General features: G+C 35.5%; 2 protein-coding genes across 4 annotated transcripts; one reads left to right on the top strand and one right to left on the bottom strand.

Annotated features, from left to right (window-relative positions):
• The first annotated feature begins 63 nt into the window (after positions 1–63).
• On the top strand, positions 64–13,236 carry sh3d21 (SH3 domain containing 21). 2 transcript variants are annotated; one of them, XM_082148791.1, is made up of 17 exons: positions 64–231; positions 1,112–1,269; positions 1,372–1,429; positions 2,396–2,508; positions 3,051–3,141; positions 3,702–3,763; positions 4,156–4,201; positions 4,564–4,658; positions 5,479–5,577; positions 6,001–6,052; positions 8,283–8,345; positions 9,097–9,220; positions 9,924–10,137; positions 11,049–11,117; positions 11,931–12,112; positions 12,196–12,259; positions 12,797–13,236. In XM_082148791.1, the coding sequence occupies exons 1-17, from the start codon at positions 228–230 to the stop codon at positions 12,824–12,826; spliced, it is 1,524 nt and encodes a 507-aa protein (XP_082004917.1). In that variant the 5' UTR covers positions 64–227; the 3' UTR covers positions 12,827–13,236. The 2 variants fall into 2 exon arrangements, with proteins under 2 accessions (XP_082004917.1, XP_082004918.1); XM_082148792.1 differs by lacking the exon at positions 11,049–11,117 and having other exon boundaries at positions 69–231.
• A 662-nt stretch (positions 13,237–13,898) lies between these two features.
• eva1ba (eva-1 homolog Ba (C. elegans)) lies at positions 13,899–26,957 on the bottom strand. Of its 2 annotated transcripts, XM_082148797.1 has the most exons (4): positions 26,682–26,957; positions 18,408–18,511; positions 16,722–16,814; positions 13,899–16,606 (listed from the first exon to the last, which is right to left on the bottom strand). In XM_082148797.1, the coding sequence occupies exons 3-4, from the start codon at positions 16,786–16,788 to the stop codon at positions 16,170–16,172; spliced, it is 504 nt and encodes a 167-aa protein (XP_082004923.1). In that variant the 5' UTR covers positions 16,789–16,814; positions 18,408–18,511; positions 26,682–26,957; the 3' UTR covers positions 13,899–16,169. The 2 variants fall into 2 exon arrangements, with proteins under 2 accessions (XP_082004923.1, XP_082004924.1); XM_082148798.1 differs by lacking the exon at positions 18,408–18,511.
• Between the last annotated feature and the right edge of the window lie 847 nt (positions 26,958–27,804).

Raw genomic sequence — 27,804 nt, 5'->3', positions numbered from 1 at the left:
TCTCACCTGTTACACACTCTCTCTCTCTCTCATTGTATAACGTGTCTTGACTAGGTGGGAATTTTGTTTTCTTCAACAATGCTAATGTTTGACTAGAAAGAAGGAGGTCCTAGAAAGCCTTCGCTGTATTTGGATTGAGTAATTCACAGGGATTCCGTGACACTTTGAGAACTGAACAGAATCTACATTGTCTGACTTGGTGCTCTGAGCACAGTTTTAAAGGAGCCATGGGTGAGTTTTTAAGCCTTGTTTTAAAATAATCTGTTGTTATGATTTGCCAAGTTGTAGTGTTTGTGATATTTGGGTTATGTAAACGGTAGCCAAAATGAATGGGAAATGTAATATAACAAGTGTAATATAATTTTGCAATAAGTTACAAATAAGTGACGAATGGTTTAGAATGAGCTGCTTTTTGTCGTATATATTTAATATTTTAATATTACTACTAACATTTATGGATGTATTTAATTATTCACTAATTTACTCTGTGTGTATTTTCATGTTACACTATATTATATATATTTCAATTTACATTATATGGTAAATAAACTTGAGATGGCAGTTTATGTTATTAAATGTGCAGACACTAATCTCATTTAAAGGCTGTTTTTATGAGTTTACCAGACCATAAATTGCCTGTCATTGAGACTTGAGATTCAGACTGACCAATCACACAAAGGGTTTCTTACAGGAAATCAGATGTATGCAATGCCATTGTGAATCATGTGCCGGGATCTTTGTACTGATATACATTCCTGAGTTCAAGTCCCTCAGGTTCAACTCGCATACCTGTAGGCCTGTTGAAACACATTGCTCATGGATGTCCAGCTCCAGTATTGCACTTGAAAGGCACATCTCTTTGGCATGTTTTATCATGCCTTCACATAATTAGACGCATTTATCTGTAGCGTATTTCATTAAATATAAGGCTTACTGGTGATTGACAAAGTGCAACAATCTTATCTGGCCTAGATTTTTGCATTGATTTTAAGGGAAAATGTTTGGAATAGATGTAAATATGTTAAAATGTGTAGGTACAAGCCAAAATATTGTATAAAACACTCCAATCTACTCACTCCCAATGGCTTCACCTTTCTTTTGTCCATTCTAGAGGTGCTTGTGCTTCTAGACTTTGAGGCGACGATGCCAGATGAGTTAACAGTGTGTGTAGGGGATGTGGTAAAGAATGTCTCAAAGGCCAAAGAAGAAGGATGGCTGGAGGGAGATCTGAGAGGAAAGAGAGGCATGTTCCCTGGCAACTTCGTCAAGGTCTGGATCTATTAGAACATTGTTTCCATGTGGTCATGTTTAAGCCTTGCCATGGCTCCCCTAGTTCCTATACATATCAAAATAGCTCTTCTCTACCCACAGGAAGTGCCTGTTTACCTAATAGGGGACAGCAACAGAGAACCAAGAAGCTTGAGGAAAAGTAAGTCTCCATTTTAAGTTAAATAACAGTATTTTGTTATATGTATGTTTAAAGTGAACGAATCAATCATTTGCAAGTCTCGTTAGAATCTGAATGCTGAAATATTCTCGAAGTGATACTAAACAAGATGGGGGTTTTAGAATTATGATGATGATGACCATACAAAGTGGGTGAATTCAGGTTGATTGGGACACTTTTTCCAAGTCATCTTAATGGCAAAAAGTGTCCCAATCACCCTGAATTTACCACTAATTAAAATGACACAAATTACAAATGTTGTACGTTTTCTATATTTTGATCAAAGTCATGCAAATTATTGAGAAGTCAGTAGTATTTTTGAACGAATCGGTTGAGTCAGTGATTCAATCATGTGTAAAGCGGCGCAGAGGATTGGTGTATGACATCAAAGTACCGCTCTCGCGATACTTTGATATAATTCACCGTTAAGTCTGCTCAGCGCATCTCCAAGTCATACACACCTCACTCACACGCGTTAGAACACTCACTGACATGACATAAACAGCAGAAGGTGAGCGAATCTTTTTAATTAACTTGGATAAATCAAAGTCCCCAACAAGAATAAACTAAAGACTCGTAAATATCCAGATCTGTGATAGATGAATATCAGTTTTTCAGTGGCAGATTCAAAAACTTTTTCATACGAAGTGTCTGAAGTTGTCCAAAGAATCTCAGCTTGGCAGACTAAAATAAGTAACGTTAGGCTAATGAAAGGGTTTGTGCTTCCACATCCGGTCCCAAATTATACTCACCAAAATCCATAGGCTAGTGCTGCCCTATATCCGCCATAAAACAGTGCTTGTCATAAAAGTGAAGTAGGGCTACTTGTAAAAGTGAAAACTAGAAGTGCTTTTTGCAGTCTAGTCTAGTCCAGTTCTGTTTAGTTTGTTCTCACATCTGAACGTACTGACATGTTCCATATGTTTTCCAATTACTTAAATTCTCCAGCGAAGAAACCAAAGGTACAGACGAGGAAATGCGAGGTGGCTTTTCCCTACACTTCCCTGCACGAGGACGAGCTGGAGCTGGTTGTCGGAGAGACCATCGAGATTATCAGAGAGGTATATTAAACCCCATTTCTATAAACGCAACTAGAGCAAAGTAGATTTTACTTGGATGGTTTCGTGTAGCATGTTTACTACATACTTGCTGAAGTGGTTGTCTCATCATGTTAATGTAATGGAATATTTAATCAAAATAATAATAATACAAAATTCTGTAAATTTATTATTGAAAGTCTTTCCAAATCTGTATTATTTTTATTTGGATAGAATGTTCACACTGCTCCTTTTCAAATTCAGCTGTCATTACAGAAAAATAATAAACCCTGACAATATGATCAGAGCACCTGTGTGTGTGTGTGTGTGTGTGTGTGTGTGTGTGTGTGTGTGTGTGTGATAATGGCTGTCTGACAGTACATCATTTCACTTTTCACGTGACTGCTTAACAAATAAGTAAATATATGTGAAATCAATGATTTATTTTTTAATGTGTATATATGATGGTTTGAAATGTTTATGGTTCTAAATTAGATTTTATATTTGTAACAATGTCATGTTTCTTTTTTAATACAAATTAATCTGCATTCTTTTTTGTCTGGTAGATTGAAGATGGATGGTGGATGGGAAAGAAAAATAACCAAATAGGAGCCTTTCCGTCCAATTTTGTGAAGGAAATTTTTGTCCCTTCAAAGGGTGAGCTAAGCTTGTACACTAAAACTAGAGCTGTAAGGATTTACATTTCTTTAATATAATGAGCATCGTCTTATAGCTGCAATTGATACAGCGCCCTCTGTAATTTTTGGGACAAAGACAGCAAATTGTTGCTTGGCCATCCTATTTTTGTGATGAACCAATATCTCGCAGTATAGGCTCAAGAAGTCTTTTGTATATAGTAAAAATCCACACCTGCTTCATGAAGAGTGTTTCTGTCAGACATATACGATTTTTATTGGTTTTAGTTAGCCTAAGGTTTGACTGATGTCTCTTATTGTTTTATTCTTGTTACCCAGCATCACAATGGGCTCTTAACTCTTACTGGCACAGCTCTGGTCCTCATGTTGGCAAATGGAAATAACAGCATCCAAAGTTTATCAGTAGCCTAGGACAATGACTAAATGCTGAAAATCTCTTATACCTGCAGGAAACAATTGAGACCTTGTGGGTCTTTTTTGTCCATTTTTGTTTTTCAAAACAAATATGCGTTCTGTGTGAATGTTTGCTACTGTCTTTCTGAACCCTCTTAATGTTTGCAGATGGCAAGATAACTGAAGCCAAAGCCAGGCCTAAACTCTCTGAAGATTTCTTCAATAAAGAAGTGAATATTATATTATATTATATTAACAGTAGTGCTGTCAAACCAATTAATCGCATTTAACAAAAGTTTGTTTACATAATATATATATATATGTGTGTATGTGTGTGTGTGTGTATGTATATATATATATATAATTAAATGTGTATATATATCATATATATATGTCTGTGTGTGTATCTATGTATATTTACATATCCACATATATATGTGTATATAAATATATGTATGTATCTATATATATATACACAGATATATATACACACATACATATATTATGTAAACAAACTTTTGTTAGATGCGATTAATCGGTTTGACAGCACTAATTAATAATATAATTCTATTATAATATTCTATTATTATTTATATATTATGATATAACTTTTTTCTAACAGGGAAAGGGACAACAGAGACCAAGTTTACGGAGGAAAACATCAAGCGGTGAGAAGTCTAAAAACATGCCATATCATACAGTTGATTTCTTGTTGAATAATTAAAATGCTGTTTAGCTGGAGCTTGAGGTTGCACTCTTCAACTTGAAGAGAACAGAGTAACACTATTCCTATAAACAGTGACAAAGAAAGCACATATAATCTTAAGACAATGCTATTGCAGTTATCAGTGAATGAAAAGATCTATTCTTAAAGGACTTCCCTAAGAAGAGCAGTGCTTTGAACATGTGCTTTTTAGATTCACCCACTAAACCTGCCAGAGCAAATCCATTATGGAAAATTTGCTAATAAGTTTAATCACAATAGCAGTAAATTTTTCGGTCGCTGAATGCATGTTTAATTCCTCCACAGTAAAAGAATGTTGTCAGGCCATGTTCGACTACACCGCTGTTGCTGAAGACGAGTTGAACCTGAAGAAGGGAGACGTCATAACTATTATCAGCAAGGTGTGTCATAGGTGACCAACAGACTACTTTCTATTTATACAACACACAGTGTATTTTCTAAAGAAAAACAATGTTGCTCACCTGATTTGTATGTAAAGGATAATGTACAGTCAGCTGATGATTACAGCAAAATAATAAACCCTGATGAGGTGATAAGCATGCCAACACAAAATTCATCATTGTATTTTGTATCATTCTGAAGGGTGTATTTTGACCGCATATGACCACATGGCTGTACAATATCTCACTTATTACATGATTATTTATTTATTTTTAATGCTTTTTTAAGGTTACATTTATTAGATCAAAAATACAATAAAAACAGTAATATTGTGAAATATTTTTTCTATTTGGGATATATTTTAAAACGTAATTTATTCATGTGATAGCATAGCTGAATTTTCATCAGCCATTACTCCAGTCTTCAGTGTCACATGATTCTTCAGAAATCATTGTAATATCCTGATTTGGTGCTGCTTAATTTCTTTGATTCAAAAGAAAAGTGTTTATTTAAAATAGAAATCTACATTATGAATGTCTGTAATGTCAGACATTCATGAATTCATCCTTGCTGAATAAAAATATACATTTATTTGAAAAAAATGTTTAGTTGAACTAAACTTTTTTAGAACTGAACTAAAAACCAAACTTTTCTAGGTAGTGTGTATATGAAACAAAAAGAGAATGGAGTGATCTCATATGTGTATTCATAACTGACCATGTCCTAATTTGTTTGTTTATATCCCATATACAAGTTAGTATCTTTTCCTGCTCAGTGAGTCAGCTTTATATTTTTCATTTCTTTTTCTTTTCCCTGAAGGCCACTGAGGACGAAGGCTGGTGGGAGGGGGAACTGAATGGATACAGGGGCTTTTTTCCTGATAACTTCGTCATGGTGATCCCAAGGGATGGTCTTCATGTGAGTGTGGGACAGAGAAATGTTCTCATGATTGGCCCATTTGTGTACTGTTAGAGAATGGGAGTCTCCCTTTTGTCAACACTGCTCTGGGCTTTTACTAATGCGCTGGCTCAGAAAACCGATTTAACGCCAAGGATATTCATTCTAGTTTACAAATAGTTCGGTTTGTTTTAAGGTGGAACGTACTGTAAATCTGTTTTTAATGCCTTGATACACAAGACGGCTAACTGTGGTCTATACATGACTGTATTTTCTTCCTGTTACTTTGGGCTTATTAAAAGAGATTGACTCAGAGGTTTCCATTAGAGGAGAGGAACACTAAAAACAGTAACTTGATTCTTCCTACATGAAAAGAGTGCGAGCGTTAACCTGCTCTAAAGGACTAATCCATATCTGGTTGACAATTTCTTGTTTCCTACGTAGACTGGGAATGCAGGCCAGACACCGGTGAGACTTGGCTCTCAGAAAAAATCAGGTAAGACATCAGCACCCGTCATAGCGGCAGGGCTGGTTCGACAAGATTCTTCAGATTATATCGAACGTACAGTTGCTGGAAATGTTGCTAGAAATTGTTGCATTAAGAGATTATAGAGATTATAATTAGATGGAAAACATAGTGTCACATGTCAGGCCGTCTTTGAAGCACTTGTTACTGTCATTTTTTTTTTTTAAATGGTTGAATCGAAAGTTTGTTGGTTTGTATCCTGCATGGGGAGACATTTTGTTATGTGAAAATATTATTTTTGTCCATCTTTATTATAGCATCTGTAAATCAATATACAAAAGTCCATTCAAAGTTATATATTATAAAATAGTATATAGGCCTATGCTAAGCTTGATAAACAGAATTTGAATTTATAAACTGTTTTGTGTCTTTATAACAACTCGGATGTCTTCATCAAATAAGAATATATTTTATCAAAGGACAAAAATACTTGAATGCCTGTAAGGCTGGAATTCATTAGTGGTAAATATACACAATGACTCTTGAGTTATGGTTTTAATGAAGGAAATGTCATCATTGTCTTACCCACAGTAGTCACACACTTCCCTTATTTGAAATGAGACACAGTCCTTATTAGATATCACTTAGAATCTTAACTAGAGGAGGTTCAAGTTCAGTTTTTTTCTTTTATTACTATTATTATTTTCACAGCATGCTCAAATAAAGACAACTGAATTGCTACTGTAGGCCTATGTTTTTTTCATCTATGTTCGTTCTATGTTCTATGAACTTAGGCTATATGATTTTATTTTTAAAATAAAAATGTACAATTAACAAGTTAGCTTATGTTTGGTAGCTCACAAAAACTCTCTGATGGAAACTACAAACTTTAAAATGCAGTTTCTGCACCTGTTATTGACAGCTCATTTCTAGGACAGGAAGTAGGCTTTTTGATCATCTCACGTTTTGTTTTGCACTCAAGCGTGAAACTTTCTGCCATTTCCCCCAGGATGATCATGTTTTTTTTTTGCTGCGGAATTGTCTCTTTGACAGTGTTAAAGTGATGTTAAAAGCCTGGAAAAGTGGTGCAAAAATCTCTGTTCTTTGCTGAATCTGACTTTCTTACACATAACACATTACCACAAACCGCTCTAAGAAACACTGATGCAGCTGTGTGGGGCTGTGACAGGAAGTTGTTGTAGGCCATGAAGAGATGTCATGTGACCATACTCTAGAGAAAGGGCAGAGTGGAGCACCCCTCTGCTCTCTATATATACGCCTTCATTTCCATAAGAACATAGGGTTGTGATGTTGAAAAACTGACATGGTATGTATAGACTGTATTTATTCTTCTGGATTTTTAATTCTTGGATTTTTTTCTTCTCCAGATGCATTTGCAGTTATATCACTTGTCCTTGTTTTACGACTTTGCAATTACATAAGGCATAGAATGGGTTTTTTAATAGTGTTTTATTGAAGATTTGGTTTCAAAAGAAAATATCTTGTCATAGTGGTCGATGGGATGTGATGAAATAATTACATTATATTTATGGCTCTGGCAAGATCTGTGCAACCATTTGATTTTGACTTAGATTAGACTTTAATGTTTTATTTTATTTTGACTGCACAAGACTAATTCTGAATGAGGATAGAGATCTGGTCTATATTGTAGGACACAGTTTAATTACTGTTAATGCTTAAAGCCATTCGGGTTTATTCAGGAAACCCATGAGAATTTTTTTGTGTAGCCACAGGAAACAAATGCTCATTTGTCAGGGAAAGTTACAAGTTCTCATGCCACTGAGACCTCCAGCGTGTGTCCTGTTTAGTTGTGAGAATGCTTCAAGTGATGTTTATTTTGTGATTTTAATGATTTTTTTGTGATTGTAAAGAGAATGGTTGCAAAAATAGCTTTAAGGGTTCTGGCTGCCCTTCTGGCAGTCCATCCAGCAAACTGTCCTATCGTGTGGGGTGTGTTATTAAAAAGGCTTTATTAAAATTGGGCTTTTATATTAAAATCCACAATCTACACAATGCAACAGAGCCTTCATCCGGGTGACCATATAATCTAACATCTTGATAATGCCTTTTTAATATTATACCCCATGCAAGTGCCTTGGGCTTTTTTATTTATGGGAGGGAATGCCAACATTTGGCTTCCATTAACTTTGAGAAGAACAATGACATTTACATGTTTGTTGCATTTGTTTGTTGCATTGATGGAAAAAACGAATAATTCTTGTATCTTCTTAAATCTCAGGGAATCAGATGCCAGTGATGGACCAGAACAGCTCAGATACGAAACCAAAGACAGAGACTAAAAGTAATAATTCAGATCAAACCTATAAATAACCTTTAGAAGTATAACATCGGTCTTATTCTGGAGTAAATTTATATCTAAGGGTGTGTTCACATTTGGCAGGTTTGGTTAGATTAAAACGAACTCCGGTGCGATTGCTCTGTAATTGCAGTTCATTTGAATAAATGTGAACACTGCCATCTAAACCCTTTTGTGCACCAAACTAGCGGACCGAGACCTCTGAAAGGGTGGGTCTCAAACTCTAAAAAGGACAGAATGCTCAAGCATACCTGGTTCTTCTCATCATAGTTACGATGTTAAACCATTACAGTTTGATACAGGCATCGGAACCTTGTCTTCTTGCAGAAGATTATTTTCCTCAATGGAGGAATTCCTGGAGCTGTTTGTGAGTTCTTGGCTTGTAAAGATATCTACACATTTAATCCAGCACACATCATTGTTTTGGATGTCCAGTAAGTTCTGTCGCAAAACATGCGTCATAAAAGCCTTTTTTTAATCTTTAGGTTCAATGTTAAAAATGACAGTGTGAACACTAAGTGAACCAGGACTAAATGTATTGTTTTCACTCTTGGTCTGGACCAAAAGAACCGAGAACCGAACTACAAATGTTACTGTGAACACACCCTAAAACTATTTAATTTTTATGAAATATTTATTTATATTACATGTCTAACATTTATTACTTCATTTAAGCACTGCTGTCTAAGGGAATTTACCCAATATGATGGTATTTATCTCTTGTCTTTGCACACAGGTGAGAAACCAGACACAAAAGACTTTCGAAGTGACCCACCTGGTAAAATCAAGTTGCCTGGTCTACACAAACCACCTGTTCCTCCACCACCCGCCAAAGAGAAGCCCATAAAACTAGTACCAAAGTAAGTGATGCCTTAGCAAATCATGTTAGAGCATACAACCTTCTGTGGTGCTTTTCATGAGACTCTCATCACAAGTAACACCAAATATAAAAGGAATCTGAAAAAAATAAAGAAAATAAAATCCCCTTCCATCGGTCAACTTTATTTTCCTCAGGGACTCAATTCCCCCTCATCAGATAGTCATTTAGCATTATGTGTTATTCTAAAGGGCCTGTGAATGTTCAGTCTTGTAAAGAGCGATGGAAATTGAATGAGTTGCTGAGGGACTAAACAAAGTCAAACTGCCTGTTTCCTGTTTTTCTAAGTGAGCATATACAAAATAGAAACTGCCATGTGCTCAAGGCAGAGCTTACAGAAAGAACTGTCATTCTGACAGAATTGCATGCACAAACTAAGACGTTACAAGCATTTAACAGGTAATCTTATGTTTTCCAAAAGAAATCAAAGCAATGTGTTGCTTGAAAAAGCTCACAAAACTTTAAGACACATTAGACAAATTTAGAAGCAGCTGAAGACGCACCTCTTCTGCAAGCACTGAATGACCTCACTCTCTTAAACCAATGCACTTAAACACACACACACACACACACACACACACACACACACACACACACACACACATACACACACACACAAAACCTGTTCTGTATTTTAATATATTGTATGTGTGTAATATGCATAATGCATTTTTTCCCCTTCTTAGAAATGTTGAAGAGCCACAAGCTGTCTCAGCAAGACAACAGCCCCCTGCCTCGCCAGTACAGAAAGAGGTTAAAGACACTAAGGATGTTAAAGAAAAGACTCCTGACCAGTTTGACGGTGTAGACGTGTCCTCAGAGAAACTGAGCCATCCCACGGCCAACAGAGCCAAACCTCCACAGAGAAGACCACCAACAGCCCTCGCCACTGTCGCACAAGTGAGCTTAACACAAAGGCACAGACGTGACACTCATAAACGCTTCAGGATTCAAGTTGATTGGCGTTTAGTTTAAAGTCCCCCTGTAGTCAATAATTTTATCCCTTGAAACTCATCTTTGAACACCAAGATGACATATTTAGACATTTCCTGTGTAAATAATTTCTTCATGCCTTAAAATAGCTTGAATGTAACTACACCCTTATACACGCAGAGCCATGAATATGCAAATTGGTCTCCACCTTCACTCAATCACACCATTGTAAATAGCTGATACACTCGGTCAACATTACTTTAGTAAACGCTACACAATGGCAAGTGGAAAAACTGGTTTAATTCAGCCATATATGTTTGAACCAGAAACTGATTCAGAAGAAGTGGAAGAGTGAATTACACAGGGTCGTCTATAAGTCGATGTGTCAGGATGGTAATGCGTTTTATGTATTGCTCTCTATATACAACGACAGACACATAACACTAATTAATATGACTAGACTTTGGCTTGACTACGTTATCAAACAGCTAATAATATGTTGCTAATGTTACACAAACCATGTTCCCATTCGCCATTTCAGAGTCAGTCAGCTGCCTTCTAAACATCACCATCCTTAGAAACGCTTCTCAACAAACTGTTCTCAATTTAATGAATCAAGCCTAAAAATGTTTAATTAAACTTGTGGTTTTCAAAGCTTAAGATGCGGCACTCAAGCCAAAGCATGTCTGGGGAGGTGCATGGAGAATGATGATAAAAATGAGGAAAATCAAAAATTAGGGCTGTCAATCAATTACAATAATTAATCATGATTTTGGATTATTAATTACATATTATAATCATTCTTTTTGAATAACAAGTTCAAATATTCAGTCTAATGTCTTGATAAATAATCCAAATAACATCTGTTTTTCATAAAGGTTCCAGATGAACCTGACCACAATGAAACTTCAGGAGAGAAAGATGGAGTACCACAAAATATTCCAGAGGTTTGGATAACTCTTTACAATAACTTTCAATAATAATATTATAACATCATATAATGCTTCACAGATCAGATTACCTCATGTACCTTCAAATATAAGAAACTGTAATTCATATAGGTCTATAATATTATCATAAATATTCATATTTGAATGCACAGTAACTATTGATCTGTAAAGCATTATATCATGTTTTAAGGGCCTATTAATGAAAGTTGTTCTAAAGTGTTACCAAAGGTTGGAAAATGAATATTACGTTATGGAATTATTTTTGTCTATAAAACATCTTCTTAAACGTCTGATATATACCACTGTTTAAAAGTTTGAGGTTGGTAAGATGTTTTTGAATGAAGTCTCTTTTGCTCACCAAGACTGCATTTATTTGATCAAACGTAATACAGTAAAACAGTAATATAGTGATAAATTATAATTACAATTATCTATTAGAATGTATTTATAATGTAATTTATTCCTGTGATCAAAGCTGTATTTTCATCATCATTGCTTCAGTCTTCAGTGTCACATGATCCTTCAGAAATCATTTTCTCAAGAAACATTTTATATTACTATCAATGTTAGGAACATTTGTGCTGCTTAATAATTTTGTCGAAACAGTCGAATATTTGATGAATGGAAAGTTTAAAAGCTTAGGATTTATTTGGGTCACTTTTGATCAATTTAATACCTCTTTCCTGAATAAAAGGAGGTCACTCCTGGAGGTGACTTTTCTTACTGACCACAAACTTTTGAACTGTGATGTACAGCCATTTGTTAACATATTCATCCCTCAGTTGCTCAGCTGCTGGTATTTGTTCACAGGTTCCAGAGCCTCTGTCAGCTCCTCCCGCCAAGACAGACCAGGGAACTAAGAGCACTTCACCACCCAAGACACAGACTGAAAGCAAAGCTGGGGTTCAGGACGAGACTGCATCACTGGCCTCTGTGCTGATAGAACTCAAAGATCTCCGTATGTCACTGGACCTCCTCAAAGCACAGCACGAGTGAGTATAAACCCCGACTACCACCGATGATCATATCACACTTATCTTTTATTGCAATATTCCTCTTTGCTTTCCCTCATCAGGAGAGACATAAATGACCTTAAAGATGAACTGAAGAACGAGTCCGAAAAACGGATGAAATTACAGGTGAGTGTTGTTAGATTTGAGTCTATTCTGTGAAGATAATAAAGTCTCATATCTTGTAAAAGAGAAAAAAAAAAATAGAAGGCGATTTAAAAAAAAAAAAATTATATATATATTTTTTTATTTTATCTATTTTTACATCAGTTTCTCATTCAATTATGTCAATGCTATTTCAGTAAAAAAAAAAAAAAAAAACTGAAATAAATCCAGTTAAATAAATACTGTCTTAATCCTCAAGAGAGCAGCAGTGAGTTAAAAATACAACCTCTTCAACATGATAGAACTGATAAAACATCTGCATCACGTAACCGTAGTCATAAGGATTCCTATTTTATCCATAAGCAACCTTAAAAATATCCAAATATATATCTGGAAGTTAAAAAAATAATAATAAAAACTGTACTATCTATCTCTTCTACCCTGATGCAGATTGTTTACCTGTAGATTTTACACTGTTGAATTTAAATATAGTCTCACCTTTAATGCTAGTCTTCCCTAATGCTAAGTACAACTTATTAATCAATATCTTTATATTTATAGGATGAAGTGGAGGCTCTGAGGAAAAAATAGTGTCCATTGAACACCAGGAGTATTTCACAATCCCCAAGTGATCCTTCTTTGGGACAATGATGGAGTGTTGAGGGAATGTAAAAATGTGCAGACAGATATGGAAATCCAACAATCCAACACTTGTTGAATTCCTAATCCAGTGGACCAGAAGGCTGAGCTCCATTCAGGGAGCAGAACTACAAAAAGACGTTTCGTTTTTCATATACTGCTTATCAGCTCATTTGGTTTTGGGAGTCCTCTCCAGCTGTTGTTTTTTAAGACATATATATGTGTGCATTTTGAAATGTGTAAATATAAAATATTCACGATTAAACTAGGTCATATTTTAACGTATTAATACACATTCTATTAATAATGTTTCTGTTTTGTGGTATTCTGTAGAAAATAAATCAATAAATAATTCCACTGATGATGGTCAAATGATTTTGCTCCAAACCTGATTAACTCAGAGACTTAAATTATAAACATGAGTTGGTGTCTTTTTTGAATGCAACTACATAAAAGTTGTATCTGTGTTAAGACTATGAGATGGCTTTATTTCAGGAGTGGAAGATATCAATGACATACAAATACAGATCTGGTATCTAAATGCAAGCAACCTTAAACATAAAGTAATCAAATATTCCTAGATTTTAAAAAAAGTTCCATAACCCCAGTGGTCTGATGGAAAATAAATCTTTTGGAATGACACAAGACAATTCAATTGGCTCCAGGTCAATTTTGACATATTATAACACTGCAAATGCTATTTAAAAGTTGCTTTGTGAATGGCATGAATAGACTTCATTTTGTCACTAACAGAATCTGAAAGTCCATTTCCCTTCGTGGAGAATTAGCATGAGACTGAGGCTGGTTTAGTGTCCCTTCAGACAGAAAACAGCATCTGGAAACCATGTGGAATACATTAGATCTTCATAGTCTGACTAATCATTGGAAATTGACTATTTTTTAAATGACAGACAGACTAATTCCAAATAGAAATACTGTATGTTTGAAAGGTTTGTAGATACAATTGCTGTGATGACATATTAACGTCTGTCAAGATATACTCACATTCTTTACTTTTTTGGGGGGGCTTGTCCTTAATGTTATATGGGTTCTATAATGTGTCATAAGTTTAAATATCTTCTTAACATCTTTATATTAGAATGTACTTCATAAATGTAAACAATAACAGAAGTTGTTTCATTAGAAATATTATAGCATCCGGTTCTTCGAAAGCACTCGAGTTATTGTTACGCTTTGGTTTAATTGTTTGGGTTTTGTTTTCGATGCATGTAAAGCTCAATATTTAAATCAAAATGAACTTGAAGTGGAAATTAAACAATAATACAATAACAGCCACTTGGTGAGCAAATATATAACTTGAACGTGAAAGACACAATGTCCATAAAACAATGATTTTGGCCTATTAAGCACTTTGTTTATGACATAAAAAGCACTATTTGTAGATGACTGATGGTAATGCCAAAACAGCCCTGAAATTTATTGTAATTACATATGAAGATCTGAATAATCAGGTGTGCAATTATACCATCTGATATGTATTACCCATATATACTCATATAGGCCTATATGAGAGTCATATTGTAAATCACTGATTGGAAAATTAACCCTTGATTTGTTTAAAACTGCTATAACCCTGTTTCTTGAGATCCTGAGAGCATGACCCATGTTGAATAGGATGTTTTTTGGCTATATTTAGGAATGCACGAAGTTGATATTAGAATTTATTTTATTTTATTTATTGATATTGGTCTGTATTGGATGTTTCATTTGTTTATGCTCATTTGCCAATCTTTTTTTAATATATATTTATAACTTTTATATTTTACTATCATCCATTAATGCTCATCATTAAACTTACAAACATTGAAGGTACACTTATGAATCTTTTGTTCCTCTAGCAGTTAAAATTCATGCTCTTTTTGCGGAAGAACATTGTTTTGGTTGTGCTTTGGCTCTGTGTGACCGTGCGGATGAATATGGTTATCCTACTGCTCATAAAACATTCACTAATAGGCTTAAAGGATATAATCAGTTTAGATAGAAAGGATCTCAAGCTGAGCTGAAGATGTTATGCTATATCCATTAATAGACACTTAATAGACTTTATTGAAAATAAATTCCAGCTCAGCACAACAACCATAATGAAATGACTTTTCACAATGAATAATTAATTAGAGAGTGAAATATTGTAATTTAGCTGTTCAATAAAATACCTTACCTGTTTAGTAATATAAACGCCATCATCTCCACATCGCTTTTACATTTCAAATCCCTCAGTTCTCTCCATCTCCGAAAGTCAAGCCGATGTTGATTCTCGTTTTATTACAAGCTCTGTCGCGTTCTCTTTTTTTGCATTTTTTTTAAAAACAGGTGATTCTCCAGAGATTCAAGATTTAGCGTGTCCATGTCAACCTTTCTCGCTCATTGTGGCTGCTAACCTATGCCACTTCAACACCATGCGTCAAAGTACCCAGAGAAACTTCTACCTATTTATAGATATGAGGAGACACGCACAGGTGAGTGATGTACAGTACATGTACACAATTTCCTGTGAAAACCATTCCTACAGGTCTAAAATATGACCACTTATAAAAGGCTTACCATAAGTCAAAAACACACTTTGGAGGAAGGATTGATGTAATTTTGACTCATTATTTAGATGTAGTTAATTTTGATCAAAAAAGTTAGATAGAGTACCTTTAATGTAATATTTGGCAAATATCAAAGTAAATATTCTATTTTCATATTGTACATTATAATGTTGTGATGCCCATTTCACTTTGTAGCATTTAAAACAATAGCATTTAAAACAATGTTTTATTTATTTTTTATTTAGGCAAAATAGTATAAATCATGAAAATAATTATCTTGTCGATGTTGAATTTTAATATCTGTGCATTCTTTAGCTATATGTGGCTTTATAATCTTTGAGTTAAGGCTTGATGTGACTTACATGGGGGATTTTTTTTTTTTTTAAATGACAAAAAATAGCAGAAAAAAAAAATGGCATAGTGCAAAAGTGCATTTGCTTTCTGTGAGCTTCTAATTATCACCTACAATTCACAAATATTTTTTTAAACATCAACTCAGACGATAAAGACAATAAAGTCGGAATGACTTTTCAATAAGCACCATGACTTGGGGACTGATAGCAACTTTCCCAGTCCAAATGTTGCATACAAAACAGCTGTACCCATGGTCTGCAGGATTACAATAACATCAGTCCAACATATAAAAAATATATAATGGAAACACCATCCATTAACAGTCTTTAAAAGTACTGCAGTCAAGCAGTCAAATGGCTTGAGATTATGTCCAGGAGTCTCTGGGAGCATTAATAGTAGTGCACTCTTCCAATAGTGCCCGTGCCTGTTCCCAGGATATCCGGCTGTCCATTTCTCCAGATTTCCCTGATGATCCTCTCCCTTTCCTCCAATCGCTGTGCCCGCTCCAGCTCCTCGGCTGAGGTGAACACGTTCCTGCTCAGAGTCCCATCCGGTGTGATGAGGTGGTTGCTCATGGGGATCTCTGTGGTGCTGTGCTGGACCGAGGACTCCAGGCCTCCTGCATCTTCCTCCTCCTCATCATCATCGCTCTCCTCGTCTTCCTCTTCCTCCTCACTGTAGTCTTTCAGCTGTTTTTTCTCCGGCGTGGAGGGTGCCGTAGTGGCACGAGGCTTGCAGGAAATCCGGATAACCAGGAGGCAGAGAGTGAGCACCAGGCCAAAACAGACGCCGATGACGAAGTAAAGGCCGAAACTCTCTGGATTTGCTGGATAGAGAGGGAAACAAGTCAGGTTTAGTAATTGGAACATCTCCATATTTGTTTGCTGTCCTTTAAACCTGAGTTGCATGTTAAAAATATTAAAAATGGGAAAAGCACTGACCTTTAATGTGAGCATAAGCAGCAATAGTGTTGCTCAAGAAATCCATCTCCTTCCTTTTCACATTCATCCTGGCTTTGTCCTGTGTTTCCAAACCTACCGGATAAAAAAAGGGAAAATAATATTGTTAAACATGAGAAAATGTGCTTGCTTGGGCACTGCTAATGTATTCTGGGTGTTTTCTGACTGTCTGTTTTCTGAGATGAGAAATTATGAAAAAATTATAATTTGTGCTGTATTTTATATTTTTTTCAAACAGGTTTGGGTTTTTTTCCTGATTTTTTACAGGTAAAATTAGCTGTAAATATTCATATTATAAAATTGCAGTAAGTAAAAAAATAATAATAATTTCAGAATACAAAACTCAGAATACAAAACAAAAACTAGGCCAAATGTCAAGCTTCTGTGTTCCAAAAAAAAAGAAAGGTATCTGAATAATCATACTGAGCATTTTATTTAATCACATAGCTACTACAATTCTCTGGCACTATGAGACACAGTATATATATATATATATATATATATATATATATATATATATATATATATATATATATATATATATATATATATATATATATTCAGTAAAAATATACTGAACAAGTCTACAGTCAATCCATGTGAGCCTCTTTTGTGAGGTCAAAAGGTCAGAATTGCCAGCAGCAAGTGGAGCCCATTTCCTTCTCCATTAAATGAAGTGTAGCCAGTAGTCAGACTCTTTTGTATCTGAATAAAGGACGATACAATTCTCTTCCCTAATGACGTGCGTCTACAGCCTTTTCCTTTCCTGTAGTGTATGTGTCCGTAGTGTATTTCCTCTCTGACTCTTTTCCCTTCTAACTGTGAACTCCTAAGGAAGACTCATATTTCCTGGAGTCAACAAATGCTACCACACCCTCACATACAGTATGATGGCAAGAGTTTAAAGAGGTTATATTTACAACCCCAAACAAATATATCCTCCCTATGACAGTTCTGATCCTGGTTCAATCCACACTGCATAGCAGGCGCCACAGAAAACATGAAGACCTGGGGTCATGTGCGCCTGCCGGATCTTACCACACTTCCTGTGTCCACCCCCCTGCTCCTTTTTTTAAAGGAAAAAATCCCATCCACTACAGTCATACAGAACTTCCTGCTGACTTTAGCTTTTCTCTTTCACTATTGTTCACATCATTGCTGTACACATGTTGTTTGAGTATGCTCACTCAGAGATTCAAATGCACTTGTATAACTAAGATATTACCCATTATCATAACTTTAACAGCTTGGCCTCAAGAAGATACTGAGTGAACTTCTTTAGTACAATAGTAATTCTAAAACATTAAAGTCGGCATGAAATCAAAATTGACCCTATTTACTTTGTTAGCGCATATTACTAGTCTTGTGGTGAACAATTAATCCGTAATATTCCGTTTCACTTGGAAATACGTCACAACACTGGAGAAAAGTAATTTGTAACTTCCGGTTCACGCAGACTTTAATTACATTTTTATTATTGCGGAATTAATAAATAGTTGTTTAGATTTTGATAAGCAGACCTTTTACAGTTGTTGAAAAAGAAAAGACAAAACAAAACAAAACAAAACCAAAGAAGCAAAGCGAATTAAAGCACAACAAAGCAAAAAAAACTAAACAAAACAAAACATAGAACTAGCCTACAAAGAAATGCACTAAGATTTACTATACCATATAAAGCAGTCAGTTCCTCCTCATGGTGCACTGTTGTTTCAGATGGAGAAAGCTTCTCACTCTGGTTCTGCCCGTGTCCTCTGTATATCTTGGGCCTTCGTCTATACAATGACAAAAAAAACACACACGGATGTCAGGCCAAATCACATCTAAAATCACTGAGGATTTGCAGCGCAAGCTAATGACAAGCGAAAGATTGCACTGTGCACACAGGAAGTCAGCTTGAGATCGAACAGCCTAAAACAGATTCACATTTCAACAAAGAAAATGCAATAAATCATGTCTGAGATGGGCATCCACATGATGAATGAGTCATTAGTGAATTGAGTTAGAAAAATAATTCACAGTGTGAACTGCCTGAACAGAAGCATCATGAATAAATGTTTCGGTATTAACCTCTGTGTTCATTTTTGAAAACTTTCTTCATACACTACAAAGTACTAGCCTGTTTAGTTTGTGCTACTTAAAAAGTTATGTTTCTAGACATTTAGCCCAAATTTCATAGTTAGATGGTGTGAAAAATGTGCAAAGCAGGAAGTTTCTTTCAGAGGGAAAGTTCGAGTTAGTTTAGTAAAGCCCCTTTGTTTGCAGTGCCGATTTGGATCTTGCTGACTCTTGAAAGCTCTTAACATGTAGAATTAAGGTAAAAAACTGAAAGTAATATACATCTAGATGGAGTAAGCAGAAGACATGTGTACAGATGTACACATTAAGGATTGTATATACAACTGTATAAATATATAAAAAAGTATTTACATAAGTATTATATTGCCTGGGTGGCATAAACACCATAAGGATAATGATGTAGAAATACAGTACAGAAATTTTACCCTTCGCTTGCAGTCATGTCTACGAATCTAATGGCTGCTGGAGACGTGATGTTTCTATCTAAACACCCATTAACCTGCCGTGTTGTTTTGTTTGTGTTTTGTTTTTCCCCTAAGGAGGAAATTATTTTCAGGCCTCTTGCCCTGCAATCCTGTCACTCCAACACCAGCGGTTTTCTTTCTCTGACCTCATGTTCTGCTCCAAAGCAGACGTGGCATTGACTATTGTACCATGAAAAACAACAGTTCAAAAGTTTGTGGTTGGTAAGATGCCTCTCATGCACATCACCAAAGCTATTTATTTGATAAAAAATTAAATAAAATAAAAACATTTATTCCTGTAATGGCAAAGCTGAATTTTCAACATCTTTACTCTAGTCTTCTGAATTTAAACTCAATTAAATGAAGTTGGCCTAACTCAATAACTAATATTTACAATTAAAATGTTTAACTCAATTTAAATTGTTCAAAATTAAGTTAGCCTAAATTAATTTAAATTGTTCAAAATTAAGTTGACTCAACTCAATAATTAATAATTAGAATTGAAATTTTCCAAAAAATAAGATGGTCCAACTCAACAATTAATATTTAGAATTTAAATTGTTCAAAATTAAGTTGGCACAACTCAATTTATATTGTTAGAAATTAAGTTGGCCCAACTCAATAATTCATATTTTGAATTTAAATTTTCCAAAATTAAGTTGGCCCAACTCAATTTACATTGTTTGAAATTAAGTTGGCCCAACTCAATAATTAATATTTAGAATAACATTTTTCCAAAATGAAGTTGGCACAACTAGATTTAAATTGTTCGAAATTAAGTTGGCCCAACTCAATAATTAATATTTGGAAATTAAATTGTTCAAAATTAAGTTGACCCAACTCAATAATTAATATTAAGAGTTGAAATTGTTCAAAATTAAGTTGGCCCAACTCAATAATTAATATTTTGAATTGAAATTTTCCTAAATTAAGTTGGCCCCCAACTCAATTATTTTCAAACCTGTGAATGTATTGCCATTTTTACTGAACTCCTTTAATTAAGCAGTGGTCGTATTTCTTTAAGTCCAAGTTCAAACATTAAAATGATATATAAAATCCATGTCATGACCCCTTTAATTCTAATTCATGTAAAATATGGAGTCTACCCTGACTAAAGTCCATTTCTCAGACTTAAACTTGCTGTGCAGTTTGGAAAAGCACACAGATCATATACAGTATAATTTTGAGAGAGAGAAAAATGGTGTAGAATTCCAGATAAAGCAACCATGCATTAATATGATTAGAAACAAATTTTTAGCACCACATTTAATAGTTGATTTAATAAAGAAAGTGCAAATGAATGCCAATACAAACACAGCCCATCACAAATCCTGGGAAAAGGCCAGAAATTCTCATTTTAAACTAGACATTGTTTGTTTAAAGGAATGAGAAAGACGGAGGAAGTCCAGACACTGTCATATCTGGTGATAATTCTTGTCTTTTCCACAATTAGAAAACCACAATAGCATTTCCTTCCCGTGGATCTGTCTCCATCCGACAGGAAAAATTGTGACCTAGTGCAAATACGTAAACAACACCCCCTGATTTGTTCCTCTTTTTTTCACATTAAGTTGTCTGTCCAAATAAAGAGTGTAAGTGAATGATTTGTGGGGGACAAAGTTACAGGAAAAAAATCTGCGGAGCGATTCTGCTAATCATTGAACAGAAGCTTCAATCTTAACCATGAGGGAAACATCAGTCATAAACAACCTGACTGAACGACTCCTTCATTGTAAAGTACTCAAAAATATCATCACAAAGCATGAACGGAATTTACTCCATGACATTAAAGGCTATAATTGAATCCTCCAATATCAAAAGAAAAACATAGCTCGAGCAGCCAGTGCAGCCTTTTCGTTTATATGACACACCACCAGCCAAAACAAGCAGATGGATATTTTTGATACTTAGAAATGTTCTTTCAGCCACTGGAATTTCCTGGCATAGTGATTGAACCACTTGTGGTCTTCTTGGCAAAGGGCTTGGTGACTGATACAGAACTTTAAATCTAAATTTAATTGTATTCCTTTGTCTCGCTAAACTATTCCCAAACTGTGGATAGCCTAGAGGACGCAATCTCAATATACAAAATACTCTTAATGACTATTTTATGCTGTCAGCCTCAGTAGAAAACGACTTTATCTTGACTGGTGTTGCTTCGAGGAGTGTTTATGCTTTTAAAATGAAAAGTTCCTTACAAAAAGAAGAAAGAAAATGTTTCCCTCTTATCCCATAAACAGTTATGTTGGAAAAAGGAATGAGGGGGGTCTAATGTGTCCCTGAAAGTACATTTGAAACTTTGAAACATTGCTTTTATCATCATTTTTGCATTTGGAAGAACGCTACAACCCCAGCGTCCTCATAATCTTGAATTTTTCCATAAACAACCATCCAAAAGCACTGTATAAGTGCTGACTGTTCAGTCTCTCAGTTAGCATGTAGCCCCTCGGGTCTCATTTTCTCCCATCATCCAGATTCACCTGAACACCAACTATGACCAGAATTGTCTCAACAAATCAAAGGTAGCAGCTCAATGTAACTTCCAGGTGAGGTGAGGGTAACTGTCCAAGTCCAACCAGTAAACTTGGACACATTTCTACTGGCTGTGTGGCCTGTTAAACTGCTCAGGAGGGTGGTATGGTAAAAGCATTCACTATGTGAAATAGCTTGAGCTCCTTTACAGCCCTGGATCTCACCATCACATTTCCAAAACAGTGTAGAGTGTCTTTCTTTCTGTTTCTCTTGACAGAGAATCTAGCAGATTAAAATGTGTAACTCATTTGGACTGTGTTTCCTGCCAGTAGCTCTTACTGAAGGGGATATTTAATTTGGAGCCAAGTCAGACATGTGGTTGCCATCAGATTCTTGACCCCTGCATCAAATATGGAGTTGACCCTAAAGACGCATGCCAGCCGAGAAAGAGGAGACTAAACGAACACCACACACGCTCCTATGTTGAATTTCCTCAAGTGCATAAACCTCACTATATATTGGTCATTTTTTCCTCATTAAAAATCCTAATTTTACCCCTCTAAACTAATAGTTCTTCTGATAAATGTGTTAAAAAAATATGCACACTCCAGTCATATCAATAGCCATATATAATACATAATACTGTTAAAAAATGTGGGATCAAAAGATTTAAAAAAAAGAAGAAGATATTAATACTTCTTTCATCAAGGACGCAAAACCGACAGTTTGATAATGCTACAAAATATTTCTATTTTTTTACTTTCTATTCATCAAAGAATCCTGAAAATCTTTTTCTAGCATGTTTTATACTTGACAACAGTTCTTCTAACCCTAATTGATGGAGTGTGGAGCTTTTCATTTCTTAAACAACCATGTAGGAAGACACATCATGGCCATATTCCAGGATGACAATGTCAAGATTCATCAGGCTCAAACTGTGAAAGAATGGTTGGGAGGGAGCATGAAGAATCATTTTCACACATGAATTGGCACCTCTGAGTCCAGACCTTAAATTCATTGAAATTCTTTGGAATGTGCTGGATAGACTTTACAGAGTGCTGGACTCTTGCATTGTCAGTAAATGATCTTGACCAATAAATTGATGCACCTAAATGCTGTGCTGTTATTTCCATCAAGAGGTGCATTACTATTACTATTACTGTAGTACTGTACTGTACTGTAAACACAGAATATTAATTGGGATGCAGTCCAAAACTTCAATAATGCTGCTAAAAGTTAAAAGTCCCTTCGACAAATTATTTTCATGTTGGGTGTTTGGTACCATTCAATGTTTTTAATATACCAGAGGGAGTATTTGCCAGCCTGTGTTGTCAGTGGGGGTTTTGTGGATGAGGGCTGTGCTCTTGGGTGTTAATGTGGACCAGATGTGTGTGTGTGTGTGTGTGTGTGTGTGTGTGTGTGTGTGTGTGTGTGTGTGTGTGTGCGTGCGTGCGTGCGTGCGTGCATGCGTGCGTGCGTGCGTGCGTGCGTGCGTGCGTGCGTGCGTGCGTGTGTGTGTGTGTGTGTTTGTGTGTGTGTCAATGGAGCTAAAGATCCTCAATAGTTTTCTATGCAAATGCAGAGTAGAAAAACACTTTTCACATGCCCTAATCTTTGGCCTCTATCCACCTCTAGGGTCAACAGGGTCAAAACACTCAATATGGGAATGTACTGTGTGAGAACACAACACGATCTCTACCCATTCATTAAACCCTAAAATTAAGGCTTGTTTTAGATTTAAAACCCTAAGGAGACCTATTATGAAAATGAGAGCGGGAGTTATTTGGATTTAATTAATCACGTGCATCTGCAGCCTTGTTTCTGCTTGTTTGGGTTCAGTTTGAAAGCACAGAGAGTGTGTGGGTGATGGGCCGACTAACCCTCAGGTGATCCCAGTTCCAAAGCTCCACAAATAGAGCAATGATCTCATCTGCAGATCGATCTGAGCCTGAAGGCCTTTGCAGATCCCTAGAAACATCCTGGATCCATTACGCAGGCCCTCTGATTACTGTACGACGCAAAACATGTGGTCCATCTTTCCCATGGGTGGGTGGGCATTGTTAACCCCATCCTGCCCATTGAGATTTATCAAAGCATTTAGCACAAGTACTCAGGTTAGGATTTATGTAATAAAAGCTTTGATAAATGCCAAATAGAAGAGCCTACAGAGAATGAATGATGTTAAACTTTGTACACACCCATGTTCAGTCTCATTTCAATGGCTTTACTAATTCCCTTTAACTGTATTATTGCTCCATAAAATGAGATTGACACTCTCAGCTTGTTTGTAAATCAAGCCAATGGCATTAACTGAACGAATGCATACCACTCAGATGAGATTTTGTGCTATATTATCTGGGGTTTGCTGTATTATTTGGATTTGGGGATTTATTCTCTCAATCAAAATCCACAAGCTCATAAAAACAGAGATGGGGGAGAGAAAGAATGTTTGGGAGGTGTTTAAAAGCACATACTGACATAGTCATTAAACATTTCAAACCCTCAGAGCAAAAGGAGTTTCACTGTAAATATTCCACTAAATCAATCAAAATCAGATAAGGCATAGCAGAGCCCAAATCCTCCCATATTCTGTCTTTAGATCAGAGCTGACACATTTGAGGGCTAAGTGTGTAGAATTTCTTTATATATATGATATTTGTACCTATTTCAGAGCTTCCGAGACCAACTAAGACTACATAAATGCATGTGGATGCCATTGACGATTGTAGCCAAATTGACATTGTCATCAAATCACAAAACAACCTCTTAGTGCCATATTTGATTTAAGAGTGGAAGTGAAGATATTTAGTGATATAATAATACATTTTATAGTAATGTGATGTGATAGTACATTTTGGTATGTTCCTCTTACAAAGCTTGTGAGAGGAAAAGTCTAAAGAAAAGTCTTAAGAAGTCTTAAGAAGACTTGCAGTGCAATGCAATGCAATGCTATAATATAATATAATATAATATAATATAATATAATATAATATAATATAATATAATATAATATAATATAATAATGTCAAAAGTCATAGGAACCACTTTTATGACATGTTTATAATGCTTTCTATGATTACTCAGAATTAGCACTATATTTTGTATATAATGTGTGTTAGTCTATCTTTCCACCTCAGAAATGCGGACACAACAGGACTTACAAATACAAAATGATGTAATAAAACTCTAGATGGTGCAGGCTAATAGGTCCTTAACTCAAACGCTTGCAATCACATATTTCTCTACAGGGCACAGCTGATTGGTTTCTGCTGTATCAGTAGCCAATGAGCTTGTGTGCTAAACTTTTAAATACTTGGTTAGCATTTGCCTTAGCAGTGCAGCACGCTTCCAGAAACCCTATCCCCAGCTCCACCTGTATAGATCTGCTATGGGTAATTTATGTATGCTATATTGTGCAGCAGCATGTCTTACATGCTCACAGCAGAGTGTCTTGTATTAGCAGTAGCAGGTCCTGTACTTGCTCAGCAGCAGCAGCGTTGCAGATCTATTCCACCAAGACCAAATATATCAACATTGTCATATCCATTACCATGACAAACACTCATGTCATGAGAGTTGTCATGACAGAAATGAAGTTAGATCAGGAATTGACCTCTGATCTCCCTCCAAATCTATAGACCATTAACTCAAGAAGATAAGGTGGCTCACTGAAGTAGCAGTAGAGAGAGTTTGCAGAGGAGAGCAGATGCTCAGAGCAGAGTTGAATGGATTTGAACTCAAGTCAGCCATCTCTAAACAAAAAGCAGCTGCGAGTTAGGCACATCTCTTTATCGGGATATAAATCAAACTAACATTGCATGCCAAAACAAACAAAGACTTTAACAATCAGCTGTTCAAAGGTGCGAAACTTTGTATAGATTTTCATGTCAAAGGTATATTTAAGATTCATTTTATAACTAAAAAGATGTGGCATGCAAACACAGGGGCTTTTAACAACTCACTTGGCTCTTGTACAGGAAACCTCTTTTTGTTTGAAGAAATACATCGGCCATGCATGAAGCCCTCAGCTCAACTGCCTGGTCACGTTACATTATTATTGACCTTCCCGCGGATAAGCACACAATGAGCCTGGGTGTTTATTTTGATATTGATAAAACATTAACCAATTTACAGCTGCCAGCTCTAGCCCTAACGTAACTCAATTAAGGATGCTTCTGTCCAGGACTTGAACTCTCCTGCAGGGAAACATACATAGACACACCAAACACTCTTGATGAGTGCAAAATGATCTAAAATAACTTCCATCTGCACAGACGACATCTCGGATTGGAGGATTCATAAATCATAACCTTCCAGGACATGATTCATGAGAATATGAGTCAATAAATGTATACAGATGTGACATGTGCCGGAGTTCTATTTACAACAATCAGCATCACATTCATACAAATGTTTGTGTAAAATAAACAAATAAACAAACAAACAAACAAACAAATAATATGCAAATTTAGTTATAAAATAGTTGTAAAATGTAGTATCCTCGTTTTGTTTTTCAGAGAAAAAAAGTAAAAAAATATAAATATAAAACATCTATGCAAAAAAAAAACATTTCTAATATAATAATTCCTCTAATATAATAGAGAACAATTAATTTATTCTTAATGTTTTTTTATTTTAATCTTACAATAAAGTGAGGTTTATGCTTAAAACAAGAGCAACAATACAGAAATAAACTTAATTTGACTTAAAGTAGTCTTAGACTATTTTGCTTCTCAAGTAAATATATCTTGTTTTAAGGACATATTTTTTGCTGAAAAACAAGACAAAAATGTTTTTTTGTTTTTTTGTTTTTGCAGTGAAGAAAATCAGAGAACAATTTCTCATCTCTTTACATACAGTGCAACAGGTTTACTAAAGTTGAAGCAACTAACATCACTAAATATGGCATGCTGAAAGGTCAGAAACTCACCACATAAAAATCTCAAAGTTGTTCTCCTACAGCATCACACACTGCATCAGACTTCTTGGGAAGTTTAATCCAGAGCTGATGGCATCAATACGTTACACAGGCCAAACTGAGAAGAGTCTTTACAGCCCCGTCCAATGACCGCTCAGTAGTACATACGTTTGCCTCTGTTTAGTTCGCATTACAAGCTCCCTTTCAGCCGTTCACTACGAGCAGCAGGAAAAGCTGTCACACAGTCCTCACACGCAGAAGAGAGAAAGACATGGAAAGAGAGTGGGAGAGGGAGAGGGAGAGGGAGGAAAAGGGAAAAAAGAGGTCCAGCCTTAAATGGGCAGGGTTTGGGGAAGAAAAAAAGGAGGGAGAAAGGGTCTTTCCCCTGTTGTTAAGGAAACAGCCATGAAAAGCCAACTTTAGACCAATTAACTAAGATTTTCCACACTGAATAAAACATGACAGAACAGAAGAATAAAAGAGCCTTTGAGAGGAGAGTGTTTGCTTCAGTTTTGGGGAAGCTACTTTGAAATTGTAGCTTGCCAAGCTACAAGCTAATCATAAAAGTGAAAGCAGTTCACAGTACAGAACAACACTTGAATCTACTGTTTTCAAAAAAGTTAAACCAACAAATCTAAACTTAGCGTGTTACTTTATGTTTTACTACCAGTAATTGGTTTCAAATACTTGGATTTATATATAGCTGTGGTATGTAGCAAAACACAAAAATGACTAAAGGCTAAGATAACATGTACATCCACTACATGTTGAATACATTCAAAAGTCAGTAGAATTAAATGAATAGGAATTAATCGTTTTTTTCAGCAAAGATGCATTAAAATGATCAGAAGTGACAGTAAAAACATTTATAATGTTACAAAATATTTTTCTTTCAAATAAATGCTTTATATCCGTCAAAGAATCCTTAAAAATTTTACATTTAAAAAAAAAAAAAAAATTATTTACTACAAAAATGGATTACTACAACACTGTCTACAAGCACCACTCCCATTTCCCCCCCCAGAAAATCCACTTGTTATTGTTATATGTCAAAAACACATTTGCATCATATCTGTTGATGTAATAGAGAACATGAGTGATGTTTGTCCAATTCAATTACTTTCACCTCTCCCTC

The sequence above is a fragment of the Leuciscus leuciscus genome, assembly GCF_965113295.1.
Source record: "Leuciscus leuciscus genome assembly, chromosome: 20".
Lineage (NCBI taxonomy): Eukaryota > Metazoa > Chordata > Actinopteri > Cypriniformes > Leuciscidae > Leuciscus > Leuciscus leuciscus.
Note: the sequence above shows the minus strand (reverse complement) of the source record. Positions and strands in the feature narration are given on the sequence as shown.